The sequence below is a fragment of the Sceloporus undulatus genome, chromosome 1, assembly GCF_019175285.1.
Source record: "Sceloporus undulatus isolate JIND9_A2432 ecotype Alabama chromosome 1, SceUnd_v1.1, whole genome shotgun sequence".
In the NCBI taxonomy this organism is placed as follows: domain Eukaryota; kingdom Metazoa; phylum Chordata; class Lepidosauria; order Squamata; family Phrynosomatidae; genus Sceloporus; species Sceloporus undulatus.
The window spans coordinates 288426816-288448508 of NC_056522.1; the positions used below are offsets into that span (position 1 = coordinate 288426816).

At 41.3% G+C, this 21693-nt stretch overlaps 1 protein-coding gene across 3 annotated transcripts in view; it reads left to right on the forward strand.

Annotated features, from left to right (window-relative positions):
- Nucleotides 1-784: 784 nt before the first annotated feature.
- The window catches only part of CCDC34 (coiled-coil domain containing 34), a 24657-nt gene continuing 3748 nt past the window's right edge, over nucleotides 785-21693 (forward strand). The window contains exons 1-4 of one of the 3 annotated variants that reach the window (XM_042478568.1): nucleotides 785-931; nucleotides 3623-3822; nucleotides 10539-10668; nucleotides 12554-12670. In XM_042478568.1, the coding sequence (XP_042334502.1) occupies nucleotides 896-931; nucleotides 3623-3822; nucleotides 10539-10668; nucleotides 12554-12670 (483 nt within the window). In that variant the 5' untranslated portion in view covers nucleotides 785-895. Of the gene's footprint in view, nucleotides 932-1122; nucleotides 1271-3093; nucleotides 3123-3622; nucleotides 3823-10538; nucleotides 10669-12553; nucleotides 12671-21693 lie in introns of those variants that run through there. The other 2 variants (XM_042478728.1, XM_042478646.1) reach the window with 2 other exon arrangements.

Below are 21693 nucleotides of genomic sequence, written 5' to 3' on the forward strand. Positions count from 1 at the left end.
GTGCAACTTTTACTTAAAGCTGACCACAGAGTTACACTGGAGGACCTAGATATTCCTAGAGAGAACATATTGATCAAATCCATGAATAATCAAATCTGCAAATATCAAAGCCACGAATATGGAGGGATGAGTTATAATCTAAATCGTCATTCTAGCTTTAAATCTTGTTAGTCATTTCCAAGCTACCTGCATATTTCCATGCTCCTTTCTAGCTCTTAAAGTTTATTTTCATAGCTGGAAGCAACCTCAAGGCCCATCCAGTTTAACCCCTTGCCATGAAATGTGTTTTAAATGTGATCTGAGTAAGTATAAGAAAGGTTTGTGAACGCACATTCTGTACAGGTGACACCTTCAAGCTCACCTTCTGCAGGGGATTGTGGCCTGGGCAGGTGCCAGGTTACTGAGGGGTGTGTGTGTGTGTATCCCTTTCTTCTATCATAGGTCACTAGCATGGTCTAGAACTGACAAGATCCAGGAGAGGTTTTCTTGTGTGGATATTTTCAGTTGAAACTAAAAATTATGTTTCCTGCCTCAGACTGCATCCACAGTGGGAAAATAACCCGGTTTGGCACCGCTTTAACTCTTTTCTGGCTCAAGGCTATGGAATTCTGGGAGTTGGAGTTTGTTGTGGGGCTCCGCTCTGGGCCCACAACAAACTCCAACTCCCAGAATTCCATAGCCTTGAGCCAGACAACAAGTTAAAGCGGTGCCAAACCGGGTTATTTCCCCACTGTGGATGCAGACTCCAACAAGTTTCCTCTTGGTTTATGGCAACCCTACGAGGCTTACAGTGTTTTGGAATACAGTGGGAGGTGGTTTTGGCCCATTACTCCCTCTGATGTATTACAGCTGCTAAGCAGCTGAGCCCAGCGACGTCTCAAATATGATGGAATAAATGGTCTGCGGTGACGGAAAGGGCGGCATTGTTGAGGTAATTCAGCCAGGGAGGGCTCGGGGCTGCTCACAGTACGGACGTTACATAGATATATGTGTGTACAGTATATGGATGTTGAAACGTGTGGAGGAGGACGTGGGGCCGAAGGAGAAGAGCAGGGAGGGGGCTGTGTTGTGTTCTCCAAATGCTCCGTTGGGGCAACTGGGCATGCGCGCAAGGCGGGCCTGGGCCTGACTAGGCCGCAGGCGTGGCGGTTGCCATGGCGCCCGTTGCCATGGCGGCGATTGGGGCGCGGGGCTGGTGGGCCTCCCGCGGGGAGAATCGGGAGCAGACGAGGCGGGGGCGGCGCGGCGGTTTCCAAAGTGGCGGCGTCAGGTAGAACGGCTCCCTCCTCGAGCGGGAGGCCCGGGGCGGCCAAGGGAGGCGGGAGGCCGGCGGGGGCGTTGAGGGAGCAGCCCTGAGCAGGAGGAGGTTTTTTCTGGGGCTGAGAGAGAGTGGCTGGCGCAGGGGGCCGCTCTCAGAACACTGAACTCTGGCCTCCAGGTGTTTGGCCCCTCCGCTCCCAGGAGCCCTGCTGCTGAGTTACCTGAGGCTGCTGGGAGTTGGAGCCCCAACAAAGGGGGAAAAGGTTTAGGAACCACCGCGCTGTTGCAGTGTTTCCCAGACGCTTTGGATTTCAGCTGCCTAGGTCCCAGAGTTGGCCAGAGGGGGCTGCTGCAGCTTCTGGGATTCTGAAGTCCAAGATACCTGGAGGACCACCACAATTCCAACAGGATGTGGAGAAACTGGAGCATGTCCATTCCTATGAGGAAGGACTCAGGGAGCTGGGGATGTTTAGCCTGGAGAAGAGAAGGTTAAGAGGTGATATGATGATAGCCCTGTTTAAATACTTGAAGGGATGCCATATTGAGGAGGGAGCAAGCTTGTTTTCTGCTGCTCCAGAGAACAGGACCCGGAACAATGGATGCAAGCTACAGGAAAAGAGATTCCAGCTCAACATCAGGAGGAATATTCTGACAGTAAGGGCTGTCCTTCTTCAGAGTGCAGTGGAGTCTCCCTCCTTGGAGGTCTTTAAACAGAGGCTGGATGGCCATCTGTCACAGGGGATGCTTTGCTTGAGAGTTCCTGCATGGCAGAGTAGGGTACATACCCCAGATTAGCATGGAGCCATGGCACACGGCTATTCCTATCCTCAGCCATTTGCTTTAAACGCTTTGGAGCGGTGGCTCCCATACTTTGGTCCTGTAGGTTTTTGGACTTCACAAATGAAATAAAAATAAATGAATGCCCAGAGGCCCAGAGAGCTCAGCTGACAGTTAGGAATTCTGGGAGCTGAGGTCCCAAAGATATGGAGGGCCAAAGTGTGGGAATGACTGCTCTTGAGTAAACGCAGGTAAGTAGGTACTGTACGTGTTAAACATCCTTAAGTCAACAAACAGACATGAATAATCCAGCCACCCCACTCCACCCTTGCAGCTGCATAAATGTCCTTGAAACTCTGGTTTTGAGCCAAATGCCCCCTGCTATTTGATGGGGTCCCAAAAGTGAGTGAGGAGCTGGAGACTTTGAGGGAAGGTAGGGAGAAAAGTTTGTCTTGTGCCACAACAGTACAAGGCAACTTGGAGTTTCCTGCCATAGGAAACAGGAGCAGCCAGGTGGTGTTTTTCATTGCGAATGTCTCAATAGGAATTATGCTATCAATGACCTGGATGAAGGAATAGAGGGCACACTTTACAAATTTCCAGATGACAAGGATGATTAGCTAATACCCCAGAGGACAAGATCAAAATTCAGAATGGCCTTAATAGATTAGAAAACTGAACTAAAACTAATAAAATGAACTTCAGTAGGAAGAAATGTAAGATACTGCACTTAGGCAGAAAAAATGAAATGCATAGATATAGGATGGGGGACACCTGGCTCAACGAGAATATGAGTGAAGGAGATCTAGGAGTCGTAGTTGAGTCAGCAGTGTGGTGTGGCGGTTAAAAAGGCCTATGTGAGTCTAGGCTGCATCAATAAAAGCATTGTGTCTAGATCAATGGAAATAATAGTGCCACTCTGTCCTGCTTTGGCCAGGCTTCATCTGGAATACTCTGTCCAGTTTTGGGCACCACAATTCAAAAAGGATGTTGAGAAACGAGCGTGTCCAGAGGAGGGTGACTAAAATGGTGAAGGGTCTGGAAACCATGCCTTATGCCGTATGAGGAAAGACTTAGGAAGCTGGGTATGTTTAGCCTGGAGAAGAGATGATTAAGAGGTGACATGATACCCATGTTTAAATATTTGAAAGGATTTCATATTGAAGATGGAGCAAGCTTGTTTTCTGCTGCTCCAAAGAATAGGACATAGAACAATGGTTGCAAGCTACAGGAAAAGAGATTCCACCTCAACATTAGATGGAACTTCCTGACAGTGGGAGCTGTTTGACAGCGGAACACACTGCCTTGGTATGAGGTGGAGTCTCCTTCTTTGGTGGTTTTGAAACAGAAGCTGGATGGCCATCAGTCGGGGTGTGCTTTGATTGTGAGTTCCTGCATGGCAGAATGGGGTTGGACTGGATGGCCCTTGTGGTCTCTTCCAACTCTAGGACAGGTTATCATTCTGTAGGATATTCCAGAGTCATAGTCCAATAACTCAAACCACTACGCCACTCGGGCTCTTGCACTGCTCAAAGGGAAATGGATTCCACTTGCCTGTGACTGACGCTCAGTTCCTTCTTGGCAGGTCCCTCTCGCCACCATGCCCACTTCTGTGCCCCCGAGGAGCACATGGGGGGCAGCCCATTCCACCCCGCCCTCCCCTGCTAGCTCCGATGACGACGAGGAAGATGAGAGGGAGAGCCAAGCTTCCCATTTCCATCCCAAGGAGCAAGAGGAGGAGGACTTGACATCAGCTGGCATCCCTGACAGCCTGAAAAAATATCGGTAAGGCCCTCACTGGTGGCCTCTTGAGTTACTCCAAGGCTGTAGCTGCACTGCAGAAATAATCGGTTTGACAGCAGTATAACTGCCATGGCTAAATCTAGGGAATTCTGGGATTTGTAGTTTGTTGTAGCACCACTACTCTGACAGAGAACGCTAAATGTCTCACAAGACAACAGTTCCCAGAATTCCACAGCATTGAGTTATGGCAGTTAAACTGGTGTCAAACTGGATTATTTCTCCAGTGCAGACAGCTCCTGAGGCAGCCCAAGTGTGCTTAAAAGTACCCGGAGCAAAGGGCCCCCTTCAAAAAGTACCTTGCCCCACCATGGAAAGCATTCTGTATATGCCTCTTGTATTGTGCATAGCTGGGCAAGCTAGCAGTAGGGGTACATAGTAAGCAGGGTGACCAGATGTCCTCCTTTTCCAGGACATGTCCTATGTTTCAACCTGTATAGGAATAATTCCAAAATATCTCCATCTTAAGCATGACTGAGAAGCATGAGTGTGTGTGTGTGTAAAAGAGTTTTTAACTTTTATTTTGCAATGTCCTACATTTTGTGGTGCCTTCTCCTTCTTTGTAGTTATTACATCTGGTCACCCTGATTGTAAGGATTTATGGGATGACTGGTCAGGAGCTTCCTGCTTTCTCCTAGTTACTGTTTTTTTCTAAAGCAGTGGTTCACTAACTTTAGACATCAACTCCTAAAAGTCAGCTTGGCCAGCTGTCAGGAATTCTGGGACAGTGGTGTCACTGGGGTGTGTGGACTTCACCGGGTGACACCTGAGGCACAGGCAGCACCCAGTTGGGCCCTTCTTCAGTTGCGGAGGAGTGCAGTGCTGCCCTAGCTCTCTCAGCTGTGGGAGACAAGGCAGCAGAGAAAGAGGGGTGAGTGAGCCCCTCCCACCTTGCCTGGTGCCTTGGCTGGTCTCAGTGAGCAGCCAGGGTGGCAGGCTGATGCTGGGCACGCACACACACACGGCACACACACTAGGTGAAGAGTGACAAGTTCTCCTAACTGCAAAAGAGGACAAGGCACTAAAAATGTAAGAAAATAAAGGTTAAAAACACTAATATAAATACAGTGGACCTTCCACATTGGCTGAGGTTAGGGGCACAGGACTTTTGTGAAAATGGAAAAACTGCAAATAAAAAAACACTATTTTTTCCACTAGGACCTCCAGGGCAATTCTGTGGTCATGATCTGCCAGACGTTGACCATGATATTGCACTGGAGGACCTACAAATGCCTGGAGATGTTTTATCTCTAGAAATATCTAGGCCCTCCAGTGTGACTTTTGACAGAGACAATAGTCATGCTGGAGGACCTAGAGATTCCTAGAGATACTATATTGATCAAGTCCATGAATAATCAAAACTGTAAATGTATAGGGACAACTATAACTTCATGCATCTTATTCATGCTCAAAATGGATGGCATTTTGGAATTCCCAGACAGAAGGTTGAAAAGAAGGACATGACCTGGAAAAAAAGGATGTCTGGTCACTCTGACCCAGCGACACCCACTCTAGGGACACCACTGTTCTGAGAGTTGAAGTTCAAAACATCTGGAGGACCATAGTTTGGGGATCACTATCCTATAGGGAAAAGACCACAGAAACAACAGCCTAAATCATGTTGTTAGATCTGACTTGAGTAGATACTGTACATAGGATAAATTTGATTTATCCATGCGTTGACTGATCCATTAGCACCAGCAGCACCAAACCTGTTTTATACAGTTATACTCTTCCATTATAGCAGTTCCTGGCAACTTACTCATGTCTTAAGGAGGAAAAGGTCTAATCAGCACTACATGAATAATGCAGTTTGACACTCCTTTAAATGTCGTGGCTCCATATTGTGGAATTCTGGGATTTGTAGTTTTGTGAGCTATTTAGTCTCTGTCAGAGAGCTCTGATGGTACAACAAATTGCAATTCCCCTGGTTCCATAGCACTCAGCCATGGCAGTTAAAGTAGTGTCAAACTGCATTATTTTTGTAGTAGCTTAGTAGTATAAATCAGGGATGGATAAAGTGCAGCCCTGCCATGTCTGTTTTGCAGTCCCCAAACCTCTGACTTGTGATTTACTTTTTTCAAGACAAAAAAAAAGGTGAATTGCCTCTCCTGGAAGCCATCAGAAATAGCATTCACCTTTAAATAAGTTGCAAGGTCCTTGTAAACTGCTGAATTAAAAAAAAAATCTTAAAAAAAACCAGGGCCATTTCCTGTTTGCTTTTCTCGATTTTTGGCACTCTGTGTAGCTCCTGGAAAGGCCACCTGAACTTGTCCATGCCAATATAAATGAAAGCCTCAAGTAACTTGATTTTTTTCTGTGGGAATGTATAGTTTAACAGGGTTAGATTTGGCAAATGCAAGTTCTTGCTAAGTGATTCTGCCTTCCCATTTTGTTACTGGGATGTGGGAGACTGAGTACAAGACATTAATGTGAAATCTCATACTTTTAAATGTGAAATGTGTGTGTGTGTGGGGGGGGATTCTGATTATTTTTAAATGAACATATGCCAAATTTGTGGTATTCATGGTCTTCAAACTTCGAAAGAGATGCATATGTTGGCACCTGCGGGCTTTATTATAAACATTCACAACTGAAATATATATATATATGTAGTAGTTACATTGGCTGTGCAGCAAAATACATCAAAATTAAAATTCCAAAGCAGTAATACTTTTTTTGGGCCAGTTCCAAAATATAAAATTTATTATGCAAGCTTTCAAAGCTTCACTGCTTCTTCATCAGGCAAAGATGTTAAATATCAGACAAGAGAATCATGGTGATGATGTTAGATAATTATTATTATTATTAATTATATCCCACCTCTTCCCCTTTGAGGATTGAGGCGGGTAACAGCAGTTAGAGTCTGTTTGAGATGATGTGAGGCAAGATGGTATTGAGAGTTTTCAGTACAGTGAGCCCTCCATATCCACCAATTTTATATCCACGGATTCAAGCATCCATGGTGGTTTGAAAATATTTTTTAAAATATACAAATCCCAATAAACAAACCTTGATTTTGCCATGTTATATAAGGGACACCATTTTACTACGCCATTGTATTTAATGGGATTTGAGCAACCATGGATTTTGGTATCCACGGGTGATTCTGGAACCAAAACCTAGTGGATATCAAGGGCCCACTGTATAAACAGAGGGCATTCCCATTATTGGCCATGTGAGGACTAGAGACAAAGAGTCATAAAAGACAGGTAAAAAAAATTCCCATTAGCAACAGAAAAGTAACTTCTCTTGAGAGCCAGATGTTTCTGTACTGTGTAAAGCTAACTGCTCCTTTCAAAGTGAAAACATTGAATTTCTCCATTGGGACTACAGTTTGGCAAGTTTTACCTATACAGCACCTAAAGGTTTTCCAGATGTAACTGGACAGAAAACCGTTGAGATTTTAGATTTTGTTGTATTCGCAACCCGAAGTATCACAGATTTCAGTACAGTTCATTCTGGATTTAAACAAGTTGTGATTTTAGATTAGTGCATCTCAAGAGGCTGTTACAACAGCAACCGTTCATGAATTTTCAAGCACAGCATAAACAAAAAAGCAAACAAAAAAAAACTCTATAAAAATATAGAGCAAAAGCAAAAGATGTGTATGAATAAAAGTATTTTAAAAGTTTCATATGGATAATTTTGGTAAGAAGTATATGTTCTTACTAAGCCACATTAAGCTTTGTTTGAAGCAACATTGACTCCTATATACAGTGGTGCCTCGGGTTACGAAAATAATTCGTTCCGCGGCCGCTTTCGTAACCCGAAAAGCCTTCGTAAGCCGAATTGCCATAGGCGCTAATGGGGAAAAGCCGCGATTCCGTGCGAAAAAGCCGAAAAAAGCACCAAAATTTTTTTCGTAACCCGAAAAAACATTCGTAACCCGGAACAATAATTCCCTATGGGATTTTTTCGTATCCCGAAAATTTCGTAAGCTGGGTATTTCGTATCCCGAGGCACCACTGTACATAAGTATGTATGCGTATGTATGAAACACCAAATACAGTAGAGCATATCTAAGGATGTTCAGGATGTTCAAGGTTGGACTGCAGAAACAACCTGATTATTCTCTTCTGCCAGTTTTTTCTGTTGCATCTTTCGTCATTATTTTTGGGAATAAAATTGAATGTTTCCAGTCTATATAATTCTAGTTATTAATACCGTATGTAGAAGTACCTTTATCCAGGAGTAGGCTCCATTAATAACATCTGTTGACTGTTTTCCCTATCTGGAAGAAGTTGAACAGAAATCTAAATTTAGGGTATGAGATGGCAGTTCTCTTACCCATCTTAAAACTAATGCAAGAGGAAAAATATTAGTAAAATGCAAACAGTATCTTGAGAAAAGAAAGTATGCCAGCATACTTATCTAAACATCAGTTCTCTGGCAGATGAAGTGGAATGGGTTACCCTTGAACTGCCAGGCCAGAGCCAGGAGTTACACAGTCTTTCAGAATCTTTTTGAAGACTCCACTCTGTTAGGTTTTTAATTTCAGGCCTTTGCTCTTTTGAGTTAGAAGAGGGAAAGTGGATTCTGGAAGATTATGCAACTCATCCCTCTGTTCTGGCAGTGGGGGAGTTAATCCACAGTGTAGACTACTCTTATGCACCTTAGATAAGTGAGTTTTCACCGTAAGTAACTAAGGGGTGAAGCAGATGGATGGCTAGGAGCAACCTCTGGCTTCTCAAGCCCCAATTGGGCCCCAGTCAACCTGGGACCATGACTACCGGATGGCCTGCTTCTGAAGTGGGCTGCCACTGCGGTCCCAAATGAGATCCCAGCAGGAGTGGTTTTTTGCCACTCCTTTTGCTGGTGAGTTTGGGCTGCCTTAGACAGCCTTGGATCAAGTTCCGGCCACTTCGGGGGCATGTGTCATCTGCACACTATGCCTCCATAGTAGCCAGAACTGCTGTATTTGGCCTCTCTGTTTTGAGCACACTTCCTTCTGTCCATCATTGCATGTTTATAGCTCTTATGAGGTCTTATAAACAATTAGTAATGCAAGTAATAACTTTATGATCTTGAATACATTTATTATGTAAGTGTAAAATGCTGCTTCATTGGTCATTATGTATTAAGTGACTATGTTGTCAATCAGTATTTATTCAGCTGTATGCCTTTATATCCCACCTTCTTCCCACCATGTCACTTAACACAGCTCCCAAGCAGTCTCCTGCTGAAGCACCACTACATCTGCTTAGCTATTGTAAGGTGGCAGTATCATGTGCCCTCACACAATGGCTCCTTTAACAGTTTTTCTGATTGCCCCATTTCTTGCTATGTCACAAAGCCTCCAGTCTGAAAGTCATGACTCAGACTGTTCTGAGTATAATAGTGTAGATCATACAAGGGCACTATATTGGCACAAACCCTTGATAAAACTATCTGGGTAAACTCAGTTTTAATATTTAGAGAATATTAGTAATTTAATATTTTATATCATATATTATATGGCTGGCCTTTCTTGATAATCATGGGCCTGTTACAGACAGCCAAAATAATGCTGCTTCGGGTCTCTTTGGTGGTATGCTATTTAAATGATGCATGGGTCTTAAGAGTTCGGAGGTCGTGCCAAAGCCACACTCCATTCCTAAGCACTGGAGGGCAGTTTTGGTGCAGCTTCTGGATTCTTAGGATGCATGCATCATTTAAATAGCATACCTCCAAAGAATCCCGAAGCAGCTTTATTTTGGCAGTCTGTAACAGGCCATGGACAGATGGAATTATGAAATGTAGGTTCTTGGGCATATGATGGTTCTTTGGCAGAGTTATCCTAGCATGGCTATTTTCATTCAGTGAGGCAAATGTGTCTTAGGGTCAAGCTATGCTATTTGTTTTAATTGGAATTTTCTCTTTGTTACTGAAAAAAAAAACCGGATAAAATCATTAGATGAATGGTGGGAGGAGCACTATCTTCTTTCCCTGCTGCCTGAGTCTTCAATATAATTTCCTCCAGTTGTTTTTCACCTATTGGAGAAATTTCTTTTTGCAGATATATTGAAGCCACCCTTTCTCTGCACTCATTCTCAGTCTGTGGCTCCTGGTTTCAGCTTTCTAAAGGGTGCTTTCCATTTAAAAGTCAGGCTGAAGATTGCTCATTACAGCACATGTGTGGTGTTAAGACGGTACAGAGACTAGTTGGCTTAAGTTCAGAATTTGGTGACTAGATTACTAACAGAGCCATATTATTTGGGTGCTGAGCCAAGTGTACTGCTTCAGAGTCTGTTTCTGGGCCTAATTCAATGTATTGGACTAGTTAACCAAGTCCTTAATGGTTTGAAAAGATCACCTGTCTCTAGATACATATACCTGTACTAAGATTTTCAAAAAGGGCTTTCTGTAGGTGCCTCAGTCATCAAAGGCAAGGTACATGGTTATCAGGGAGAGATCCTTTAAACAGATCCTATAAACAGCTTTCTCCTGCATTGCTCCCATTTTGTGGGATGCTCTCACTTCAGAGCTGAGAGGTCTTTTAATAAGCTGTTAAGACACAACTTTTTAAATTGGGCTTTTTAAATTGTGAGTAATGATTTAAATCCTGTTCTGATGTTTTAATGTGTTGTATTGTTTTTATTTAATTAATTTATTTCCTATCTTTTTTCCATTATGCAACCCAAGACAGATAATGTTATGATGTTTCTATAGTAGTGTTCACCTAAGCTATTGCATCTAACTTATAAAGTGTTACTTCACAGTGCTGAACACATTACAGATTCAAGCAGGGAAGATCTGTCATCTATGGAAAATACCCTTTCACCATGGGAAGAATGGTTCCTTTGCAAAGAAAGAAAGCTACGTGCCCGCTTACACGCACAAGCTATGGCGGTAAATACTTAAATTACCAGCAGCGGCGCGAGACTGCCCCTTCTGGGCCGTCTGTAATGCATCAGAAATTGATAACCAGGACTGCATCCACACCACAGAAATAATGCAGTTTTACACCACTTTAACTGCCATGGCTCAGTGCCATGGAATTCTGGGAACTTGTTTTATGAGACATTTAGCCTTCTCTGTCAAAGAGTTCTGGTGTCACAACAAACTACAGTTCCCAGAATTCCCTAACTGAGCCATGACAGTTAAGTGGTGTCAATTTGGAATATTTCTGCAGTGTGGATGCAGCCCAGAGCTCGGAAAATGAGTCTGATTAAATGTCATATTAATTGAATCTTAGTCACTCCTCCCTTCCACACACTTTCCTCCCTCAATTTTTTCTAAAAGAATAGGTGCTTTATGTCTATTCAATACTATGGAGAGGAAATATAAATAATTTTATTTGTTACTAATATTGACAATCTCTTTTGTTTATTTATTTATTTATTTTTGCCTTCTCAACAAACTACCAAAACCAAAGTTTAAGAGATTACCTGTATTACTTCACTTGTTACAAATATATTTTTAAAAAAAATTAAAGGAAATTCTGTCCATAATAATTGTTTGAATACACTGTATTTTACTATATCAGTTGTAATAATTTTATGTCAAATCAAATTGTACATCTCGTATATACATGACTATAAGTCGACCTCAAGCATAAGTCGAGAGCAGGTTTTGGGACCAAAATTATAAATTTTGATATGACCCATCAAATGTGGCACTGGAAAGTCCTGATTGCTAGAATACTGTTTTAGCAGCATAATGAAAATGTCTTCCTTGTTACAGTACTTTGCTAAATTCTAATACATCGCCTTAATGTTAAAAAAAAATACCAAAGATTATATTTTCCAAAATGGATCACCATGAAGATTTGTATTTTCACTTCATGTAGCCTTAGGAAAATCTCTGGCCTAATTGAAACATAATTCTCCCTGCAATTCAGTCTGTTGTATTGAATGGAATGAAAATACAGTATGATCATTTCCCTTGCCCACTGGAATATCTCTCCCACCCATTGCAACATTTGTGTTGGGCCATAATGTTACAGAACCTTGACTTATGCAGTTGATATCTTAAGAAACTGTGTTAATTGCAGAGTTTTTGGCTTGCCTCTGTTGGTTTTTGCACATGTAGATTACATTCTGCCATCCCCCTACAGCTGTGAATGGATGTCTGGGAAGGAGCAGAAGCTCCAGATTGGTGAAAAGAGCAAACACAATCTTTCATCTTTTCACACAAGGAGAAACACTTCTTCATGGGAAATACTATAGATATGCTGAAAAATAACCATGACAAGAATTTTTGAAATCGTTATGCCTCATTTTTGTAAATATTACATACACAGTGCAAATGATATTGCATGTACAAGAGTTCTTGCTTCCCCCTGCCATTGGTTGCTTACATGTTATGTGCCACCCTAATAACTAATAAGAGCATCACTAGAGCTGCACACATCTTAGTCTGTCAAACTGTGTTTCTGTAGAAGCATTTGGTCAGGTCCTTTGAACATGAGTCTTAAACTCCACAAGCCATCCATTAATTACATACTTAGATGCATAGTTATTTCTCTGAGGACAGAACTAGAAGTTCAAGTCACACATTGATCCTTCTTTTGTTACATTCACTTCATTATAATCTTTGAGTTATATTAATGTTACTAATATCTTTCTGATGCAGAAAAGCATATTTAAGGGGGGGCAACTAGAAATAATCATATCTTTGTTGCTTTAAAATGATTTTTCCCAAGAAGTTTTAGTATGAAAATATTGAGATCCAAACTTACTGAACTTTCAGCTAAACAATCAAGATCACAAATAGTTTTCTCACTTCTTTATAGGCAATGCGTCAAGAAATGGAAAAAATGAAGGAAAAACAAGAACGTGAAAGGAAAAAAGTAATTGCTGCACAGAAGCACAGAGAATGGGTCCAGAAAAAAAATGAAGAGGTGAAACGGGTGAAGAATTATTTCATTAATGTCTTAGTTTCATTCATGTGTTTTACAGGTTGAATTGTATCTGCTTTAAAATAGTTAACTTGGGCTAAAAATAACATGCTAGGTTACCAACCTATCCAACACGTTTTTAGTGCTAATGACATTATTTTTCATAAATAATTTAGTGTACCAAAATCGAATCTCTCACATAGTTTGTTGTTGTGTGCTTCAAGTCATTTCTGACTTATGACAACCCTAAGGTGACCCCATTATGGGGTTTTCTTGGCAATATGTATTCAGAGGCAGTTTACCATTGCTGTCCTCTGAGGCTAGATTGTGACTTGCTTAACGTCACCAAGTGGTTTCCATGTTGAACAAATATTTGAACCTTTTTTCATGGAGTCCTGATCCAACCCTCAAACTGGTAATCGTGTTAGCTCCCTTACATGAGAAAGCACAGGTTAAGATTTTTCCTACATTCTCTGAACAGACAGGAGAAGCAATCCACAGAAACACCAGGTTTTCGTCACATGCAAGCTGACTAGACAGGAATGGAAAAAATGACTCCAACTATCCAAGCATGAAAATTCACAGCATGTATCTACACCCTAATTGTTTACATAGTTCTAGGAAAAATTCTGACCCATGTTCTTTCAGTGACACTAATTCTATTAATTATAGAGGAGAGTTAACAGATCAGTCCTGTTTATGTCTACTTAGCAGTACGTCCCAATGTATTCGCTAGGATTACTGCCAGATAAGTGAATGTAGGATTGCAGCCTTTGTTCTTTTCTTATTTATTCAGATACATTTTAGTAATGGAACAGATAACTGAAATACTTCTGCTTGGTTAAGAGTCTTATCTAGTTCTCCTGCTGGGAATATAGAAAAATGAGGTGAAAATAGTTGGGCCACATACACCTGACTATTTTGCTTGTTGAGCAGCCACCAAAATTGCCACTGTGTCATCCAGTTTTGGCACTGTAGTGTAAATAAAAGCAACCCTGAATATTTTTTTTGAAAACAAGGTACCTACAAAGTAGAAACTCTTAAGATATTAAAGCAGAATCTCAGTTTCAGAAGGAAGGGAAAAACAAGATGTGTGTTGTGTGAGGCCTCCACTTATCCCCCCCCCTTTTCCCACCAATGTGAGGGCAATCACCTGTCTCAATGCTATGGCATCAAATTTAGGGATTTTCTAGATGCCTTTGTGGTTCCTGTGAGAGACTTGATTTGTGTAATTAAAGATTACTTTTTCAATACATATAAATCCTGGCTGACACTAACTCAAATCCACATCTCTCACTGATAAGCTATGATCTTAACTCTACTAACATCTAATTCCTACTCCTAACTTATAACATTGGTAGACTCAGCTCTCCCTGTCCCTCCCCAGACTTCTAAAAATCTCCTAAGATAGTTAGTCTAACACTGGTCACTTCCAACATTCCATAGTCTCACCCCCTTCCAACAGATTACATCTACCATATATTACCATACTTTACCACAATTTAATTAATGCAACAACATTTTCTTAATTTTATACTGATAGGTTTTAGTCACCAAGGGCAGTGTGTAAAAAGGTGCTATACATATTTGAATATGTAAAACCTTAGTGGAATTATCCATTTTATTAACACCAAAGCAGTGTTTCTGAAGAAGCACTTTGTGGATGGGTACAGCGATGTTGCATTCCATGCTAATACCAGCAACTACTGAAGAATATTGACAGTGGTATGGAAAACAGCCACTATAATCTAATGTTCACACAAATGCATGCAGTTCCATACAGATGAGCTGGTGAATAGGTGAAAGACAGCAATATACTGGTCCACCTGGAAATAAAAAGAGACCAGGCACAGATGAAGATTCAACTGGGGCCACTTTATTTAACTGTTTAAAGAAGATCTTCAGGGAAGTAGGCAAGATATACAGTGTGCCCGCATCATATGCGGACGGACCATACGCGGCTTTCAGCATATGCTGAAAGCTGCTAGGGAGCGCATAGGGCACAAGGGGTGGCGCATCCCATTAAGAATAATGGGGTGTGCGCCAGAACGGATCCTCCTCATAAAAAAAGGGTGCACTGTACTTTTCAAAAATACTGTACACACAAAATAAAAGTCCCTTTTTCATTAGGCAGCATGGAAATTCCTGAGCTGGTAAAGGGATGATGGGTTACTTTGTACCTCATTTGCCAAGTGGCTCATAGTCTAGAAAGGAAGGGATTTACTTTCTCTGCAGGAAGCAAGACAGGATCAAAAGGAAGCCTGCCAAAGGAAATACCCCTTGGAAAGTAATGAAGAAACAGCAAGAGTGGTTCTTGCTGAGGCTACCTCCGCCATCACTGGCTGTAGAAAAACAGGCAGAATGGAGATCAAAACAAAATACCAAGACATTGAGCTCTGCTTATGTGTACCTCTGTCCTGAGGATTCCTTGCCTTTTCGTTTCCTGCATGGTAGTATGGCACATGATTGATTGCTTCCTTCAGAAGCATGGAGTGTAGGCCACATTTTTCATCCTTTGTGTAACAGGGTTGTATGAGAGTATGTATGTAGGAGAGAGAGAGCTGTGGAAAAGGTTGTCTTTTTTTTTTTTACAGTGCTGTGCCTTTTCCTTGTCTTTTACGCGTAGCACAGCTAGTATAGTCTTTTCATATTGCATCAAAATGATTTACGTAGGGAAGCTACTGTGCAGATGTAACTTGTTAGCCCATGTAGTTTCAAATGCCGGCCATACACAGATCACGGTAGCAGCACAGGCTCTACATAGAGTTCCTTTCTCCATAAAGAAACTAGAGTCTTGTCTCTCAAGCAGTGGGGAAAGATTAGTTCTTGGGACACTCAATCTGTGTTCCTCAATCTTAGCAATAACAAACTGTAATAAATAATTCTTGGAAATTAATGGCCAGAGTTTGAATTACTCTGCCATAAGAAGCCTTCTGATCATTGTTGCCAGCATTTCATCCTTTCTAGGAATTGCTTTTTTTCCTGAAAACCTGCTAGAACTAGTTTTTCTCTGCCTGGTAGAAACCATCGTCATACCAGTTTTCTGCGCTCTGAGATTTTTAGTTGCTTCAGTAGTTCAGCTACACTTACATTTCTCACTTGGACCTTGATACCCTTTAGGATCAAATGCTAAATCACCTCCCCTCTAGCCAGTTGCCTGATCAGATGTTGCAGAGTACATTAGTTTACACTGGCTGGAAATTTTACCTTTTTGTCATGACTGGAACATGTATTTATCTCATTTAGGTGCTGCTAATTTAAGTCACCATGCTTTCCTTTAAAACTAACTACCCCCAACTTACCCATCTTGATGTGGAAGAGCATTAATCTAAAGCAGAGGTAGGCAAAGTTTGCCCCTCACCCATCTAGGGGTCATACAGTGGTACCCCGGGATACGAAATACCCACGTTACGAAATTTCCGGGATACGAAAAAATCCCATAGGAAATAACTGTTCCGGGTTACGAAGGTTATTTCGGGTTACGAAGAAAATTTTGGTGCTTTTCGGCGCTATTTCACACGAAATCGCGGCTTTTCCCCATTAGCGCCTATGGGTTTTCGGCTTGCGAAGGCTTTTCGGGTTACGAAAGCGGCGGCGGAACGAATTAATTTCGTAACCCGAGGTACCACTGTATTTATTTTATCGCTCCCAATAGGGAGCATGTTTTTGGCCACATTTTATACCCTAGGCATTTTAGGCTCAAGAGATACCTTTATTTAAAACAAACTGTGAGCAGGAGGTGACTTCTGGGTCACTTGCTGTTGCAAAAACAGCCTCTAATAGGCTAAAAAAGGCCTAGAGGGCCCAACATGGTAAAATGCCACCAGAGGGCAGCTTGAGGCAAAAACGTATGTTCCCCACCCACCCCCAAGAGGAATGCAGCCTTTTAAAGTTGTCCCGAGAGCCCCTGATAGTTGCCCATCCCTAGTTTAGGGGGATATGGTGTAATTTTAAAGATATGGCTGGCACATACATTTTCTTCTTTGGCTCCATTTACTGAATATCATGTTCTGTAATTTGCTTGTGAGCCATTTCTGCTCTGTTACTTTTTGGGTAGTTGAAAACATTTTCACTATCATTCCACAAGGATGATTCATCCTAAACCAGGCACTCCCTAGTTCTGTTAACTTTTCATACAGGAATCAGTGTAATAATAGTTCTGCCACTTTTGTTGAAAAAGGCCAAGAGTTTGATTTCATTCTGTTTCAAGTAGAGCAAATCCCTTTTCTATAGGCAAAGTGTACATTGGGATCGCTTTCACATGATACCCTAAAAGTCCAGAAAAGGTTGAGCTGGTTAAAAACACAGGAAAAAAACAACCGCATAAGACCCTTCTGGATCAGACCAAAGATCCATCTTGTCCTGCATTCCCTTTCTTGTTTTCCAGCAGCTTACATTGTTACTAATAGCCATTGGCAGAACTATCCTGCATGAATTTTAAGGGTTATAACTCCCCTTCCCCTGTTATGAATACATTGCCAAAATCTCAATGTATGATATTTTTGTGTTGGTGGTTTTACTTTAATTTATATTGTAAAGCAGTGGGCCCCAAGCTGTGCCCTTTAAGATATTTTGGGCATTAGTTCCCAGAAGCCTCAGCCATGTTGGCCAATAGTCTGGATTTCTGGGAGCTGAAGTCCAAAATCTCTAAAAAAAACAAACAGTTTGGGGACCACTGTTGTAAAGCAAAGCAAAAAACAAAAAACCACCAAAAAACAGCAAGTGAGCCACTAACTTCAATTTCCCTTAGATCTTTTCAGTAGTTGCACTTACATATCATTTACAGTTTTAAGAAATATTACTGTTACATCTCCACATTTAATTTAATTGTTAGTCATTTTTGTATTATAAATCATCAGTAATCTCTGTTATATACAAAGGCATAGCTATGTTAGTCTTTAAAAAATCAGCATTCAAAGGGATCTTGTAGCACCTAACTGAAAAAAAAGAAGCTGGTAGTATGATCTTTCGTAGTCTTGAGTCTACTTCCCCAGATGCATGGCGTGGAGGGTCTGTTAGCAGTGGATGGAACAGAGACGATAGTTGCCTGGCATACTATATACACATCATAACACTAGCTAAGCCTCCAGCTTCATGAAGGCTCTTGTGGCCAGTTCCCAACATCTCCTTTCTGGTTTCCACACTGCATTCCAGTACTCTTATCACCATTCATATGGTTACCTGCTCACCTTGGCTTTAGGCAACATCCTTCCTCCTGCCTTTGTCTCCAAGGATCAGCATCATTAAAGCTGAACTTGTCACCTTGTCTCCATACCAACATGTTTTGCATTTCTGTTGCTATTCTCATACACAGTCTCCTTATATAGGTCTTTCCCTCCACTTCGTGTGTCTGAGGAAGTAGATTCAATTCTATGAAAGTTCATGCTATCAGCTTCTTTCTTTCAATTAGTCTCAAAGGTGCTACAAGATGTCTTTGCATACTCTGTAATATAAATGTACATAGTGTCCCTGTGGACAACAGGAGCAGACTAGTTTCCCCTCCTGCCAATGTGTGCCTGATGATCAGAGGCAAGCGGGAAGTAGCAGCCCCTAAGATGTAAAGCAGGCACAAGGCAGAGTAATAGAGTCGGAAGAGACCTTAAGGGCCATCTGGTCCAACCCTCTGCCATGCAGGGATACCAGTTAAAGCACTCCTGACGATGGCCATCCAACCTCCAAAGAGGGAGACGCCACCATACTTTGAAAGAGTGTATTCCACTGTCAAACGGCTCTTAGTGCCAGGAAGCTTTTCCTAATGTTGAGGTGGAATCTCTTTTCCTGCAATTTGCATCCACTGCTCCATGTCCTAGTCTCTGGAACAGCAGAAAACAAGCTTGCCCCATCCTCATTATCACACTCCTTCAAATATTTAAACAGAGCTATCATTTCACCTCTTAACCTTCTCTTCTCCCGGCTAAACATTACCCAGCTTCCTAAGTCTGGTTTCCAGACCCATACAATTTTGGTTTCCCTCCTCTGGACATGCTCCAGCTTCTCAACACCCTTTTTAGACTGTGGTGCTGGACAGAGACCAATTTGAAGTGGAAGTACAATTCATGATAGCTGTCTTCCAGTAGGTAGCAGATGGGCAAGCATAAATTAAAAGGGCTTTATAGCACCAATAGTCCCCTCCTGCATTTTGAGAGGCAGCACAAAGCAGTCCTGTTCAGAACGCCGGCAGAAATGTTCCTCCATGCAGGCACTGGAGAAAAAACTGCAGGGTAGGAACAAAGTGTGCTGAATCCCTCAGCAACAGCAGCTTTCAGATTTCCCCCTAGTTTGTGCTTTTTTTCTAGCACTAGCCCAGATCACCAAATGTCTTAACAGGGAGTAGGGAAATTTTTGCTGGCTCTCATAAGCTAATTGCTAGTAAAGCATTATTTCTTCCCCTTCTACTTTTTATCCTGCATCATTAAATCACACAAGTTGCACTTCTATAATAAAGCTAAAGCTCTTTCACCTCAAGTAGGCTCTCATTATCACCATCATTGCCATACATGCCTTACGTAAGTATTCTCTACCACCCCCTTGACTTTTTTTTTTTGGACAACAGTTTTGTTGTGTAATATCCAGGAACTGAAATCAATTTATTGCTAACCAGTTTAGGTACACAAGTTACGGAACAGTGTGAACGTGCAAAATATTTTTATTCAGAACAGTCAGAGGGCTGAATACTTATGCAAGGTGTATCTGATCATTAACTTTAATAGATTTAGGTAACTGATGCACTAAGCTTGCCATCCTCACGCAAGAAGCATCTGTCTCTTCCTGCTTACCTCTACCAAGGGCTGCTGCTTGTCTTGTAACTACAGTCCCTTTCTTCTGCTGTGCTGTAGTTCTTCAACTCCAGAAATCAGGGATTCCAAGATGCTATAGTAAGGTGTTCCAGTTGCTGAGGCACAGATTAGGAAAAAAGCAGCATGGATTAGAAAAACAATCAATAGTTTTAGAAGTTATTTTTTGTTTTTGTCTGTTTGAAAACCAGCAAAGATTATAGTGCCTAGCACAGAAAAAAGGGGGGAAAGTCAAGTTACCTGCCAACAATTTGACTAGTATCTTTTAAGGGTTTACCACATGTATGAATTGTGTGCAGATCTGTGAAAAACCAAAGACATTATAGCTTAGTTTTGATTTTCCAGTATAAGCCTGTGGAAACTGTGGAAGAGAAATGATGGTCTGCATTGCTTAATCTTGATATGGGATCTGGTCAGGTTAGATTGACTAAACTGGGCTCTGAAGTAATCCAGGGGCCCGGTGCATAGCCTAGATATATTAATGGCATTTCCATATTGTCTGTTTACTTTGTGGAACATTTTCATGTTTCAACTAGAGAGATACAATGGAAATCCTCTCTAAACTTTTATCTTCCCCTGCCACAACTAAAAACCCCCACTATAGCACACCCGGGCCAATGGCAGGCTTGCCATCCACTGTTTGAGCTTCCATGGATGGCATCCCTGGCTTTTTCAGTGGGCATGCACGCAAACAGGAGCGCGCACGCATTGAAAAGAATGGGACTTAAGGTCCTGCGGTTTTTGCTATCCGCGGGGTATGTGTGCGTCTGGAATGGATCCCCGCAGATAGCAAGGACGTGCTGTAATTGAATCTTACTTTATTTGGGTGCCATCTCATGTTGCTTCCTTCACTAGCATAATTGGTCCATAACTGTACAGAAGTCTGTAGTTGTCTGTGTCAGCATGGACAAAAATTGTCTTCAGCCTGTGCTCATTAGCTACAGGTTTCTGTGCAGATATGGTATGACTGCAGCTATATTGCATGGACTGGACCCTGTTATCAAAGCCCAGAAACATTCTGCACTGGAAGAGTAGCCAAATGTGTGCATGCTTTGCTCTGCTTATAAGTGCTGCTGCTTGTAGCAATTAATATAAAAAACTTTAAGAAATAATATATTCCATTTAAGTTTTTCATTGAACTAAAAGTAACAGTGGGTATTCCTGCAAACTGCATTTCTTTGTATCTCTAGAAATGTGCTTGTATGGAGTAGTGGGGACCAGTCTTTCATCCTAAAAATAGCTAGTATTTTTAGAATTAATACGTGGCAGAAATATATTAATATCATTAGTGGTATTAGGTATGAGAACTAATCATTTGTTTAACAAATAATGATCTGTACAATGAAGATGAGATGAAATTACATAGACCAGAAATGCAATAAAATTATGAACTACTTATTAACGTCTCCATCAAAAATTATCTGTAATTATGCAAGACAATTTTTCATCTTCAGTTTACGAGCAGATATAGCATTCAGCAGTATTAGGTATAGTATTAATTATAGAAATAAATAGGCAGACTTTGAGCCAGAGTCTTAATGCCACCTGCTGTGAAACAAGCCTGAGCAGTGAAAAGAACTTGGCTATGTCCCGAGACACCCTCTTACGTTCCAGCCTGATTTTTGTGTACCCTCAGGGTAATATGGGCATAAGGCAAGCCAAATAATTTGGGTGGTCTTTCATAAATCAGTTTATTAATTATGAACATAAACAGTCACAGTATAAAACAGCAAGAGAAAAAATTGCTTACACTGATCTGAGATTGAATATAGTAAACAAGGAAGTTACCAAGCAGTTTATGCTACTGATCCTTTGTTCTAAAGGTCCAAGATGGAGGTTGACACATTTTTTCTGTAACTGTTCATCCTTGGCTGAGTTGCAGGTAACCTCTTTTCATCCAGCTATTATTTTAAATGAACCTACAAAAAACAAATTGTCTGATCTCTATATCAACATGGCCATTTCCCTGTTTGGGTAACTATTATGGACATACAATCAGTGCTAAAGTCCTGTGAATCATTGGTGACAAGGCATGAGAGCTGGGAAATCACATTATTACACATCAGAATGACTACTAGAATCCATTAGAGCAAGGAAAAGATAAACTGTACAGAAGTTCTTCATAATCGTCCAATTAAAAAGATTGTATGTACAGCGCTGTGTAAATTTACAGCACTTTATAAATAAAGGTTAATAATAATAATAATAATAATAATAATAATAATAATAATAATAATAATA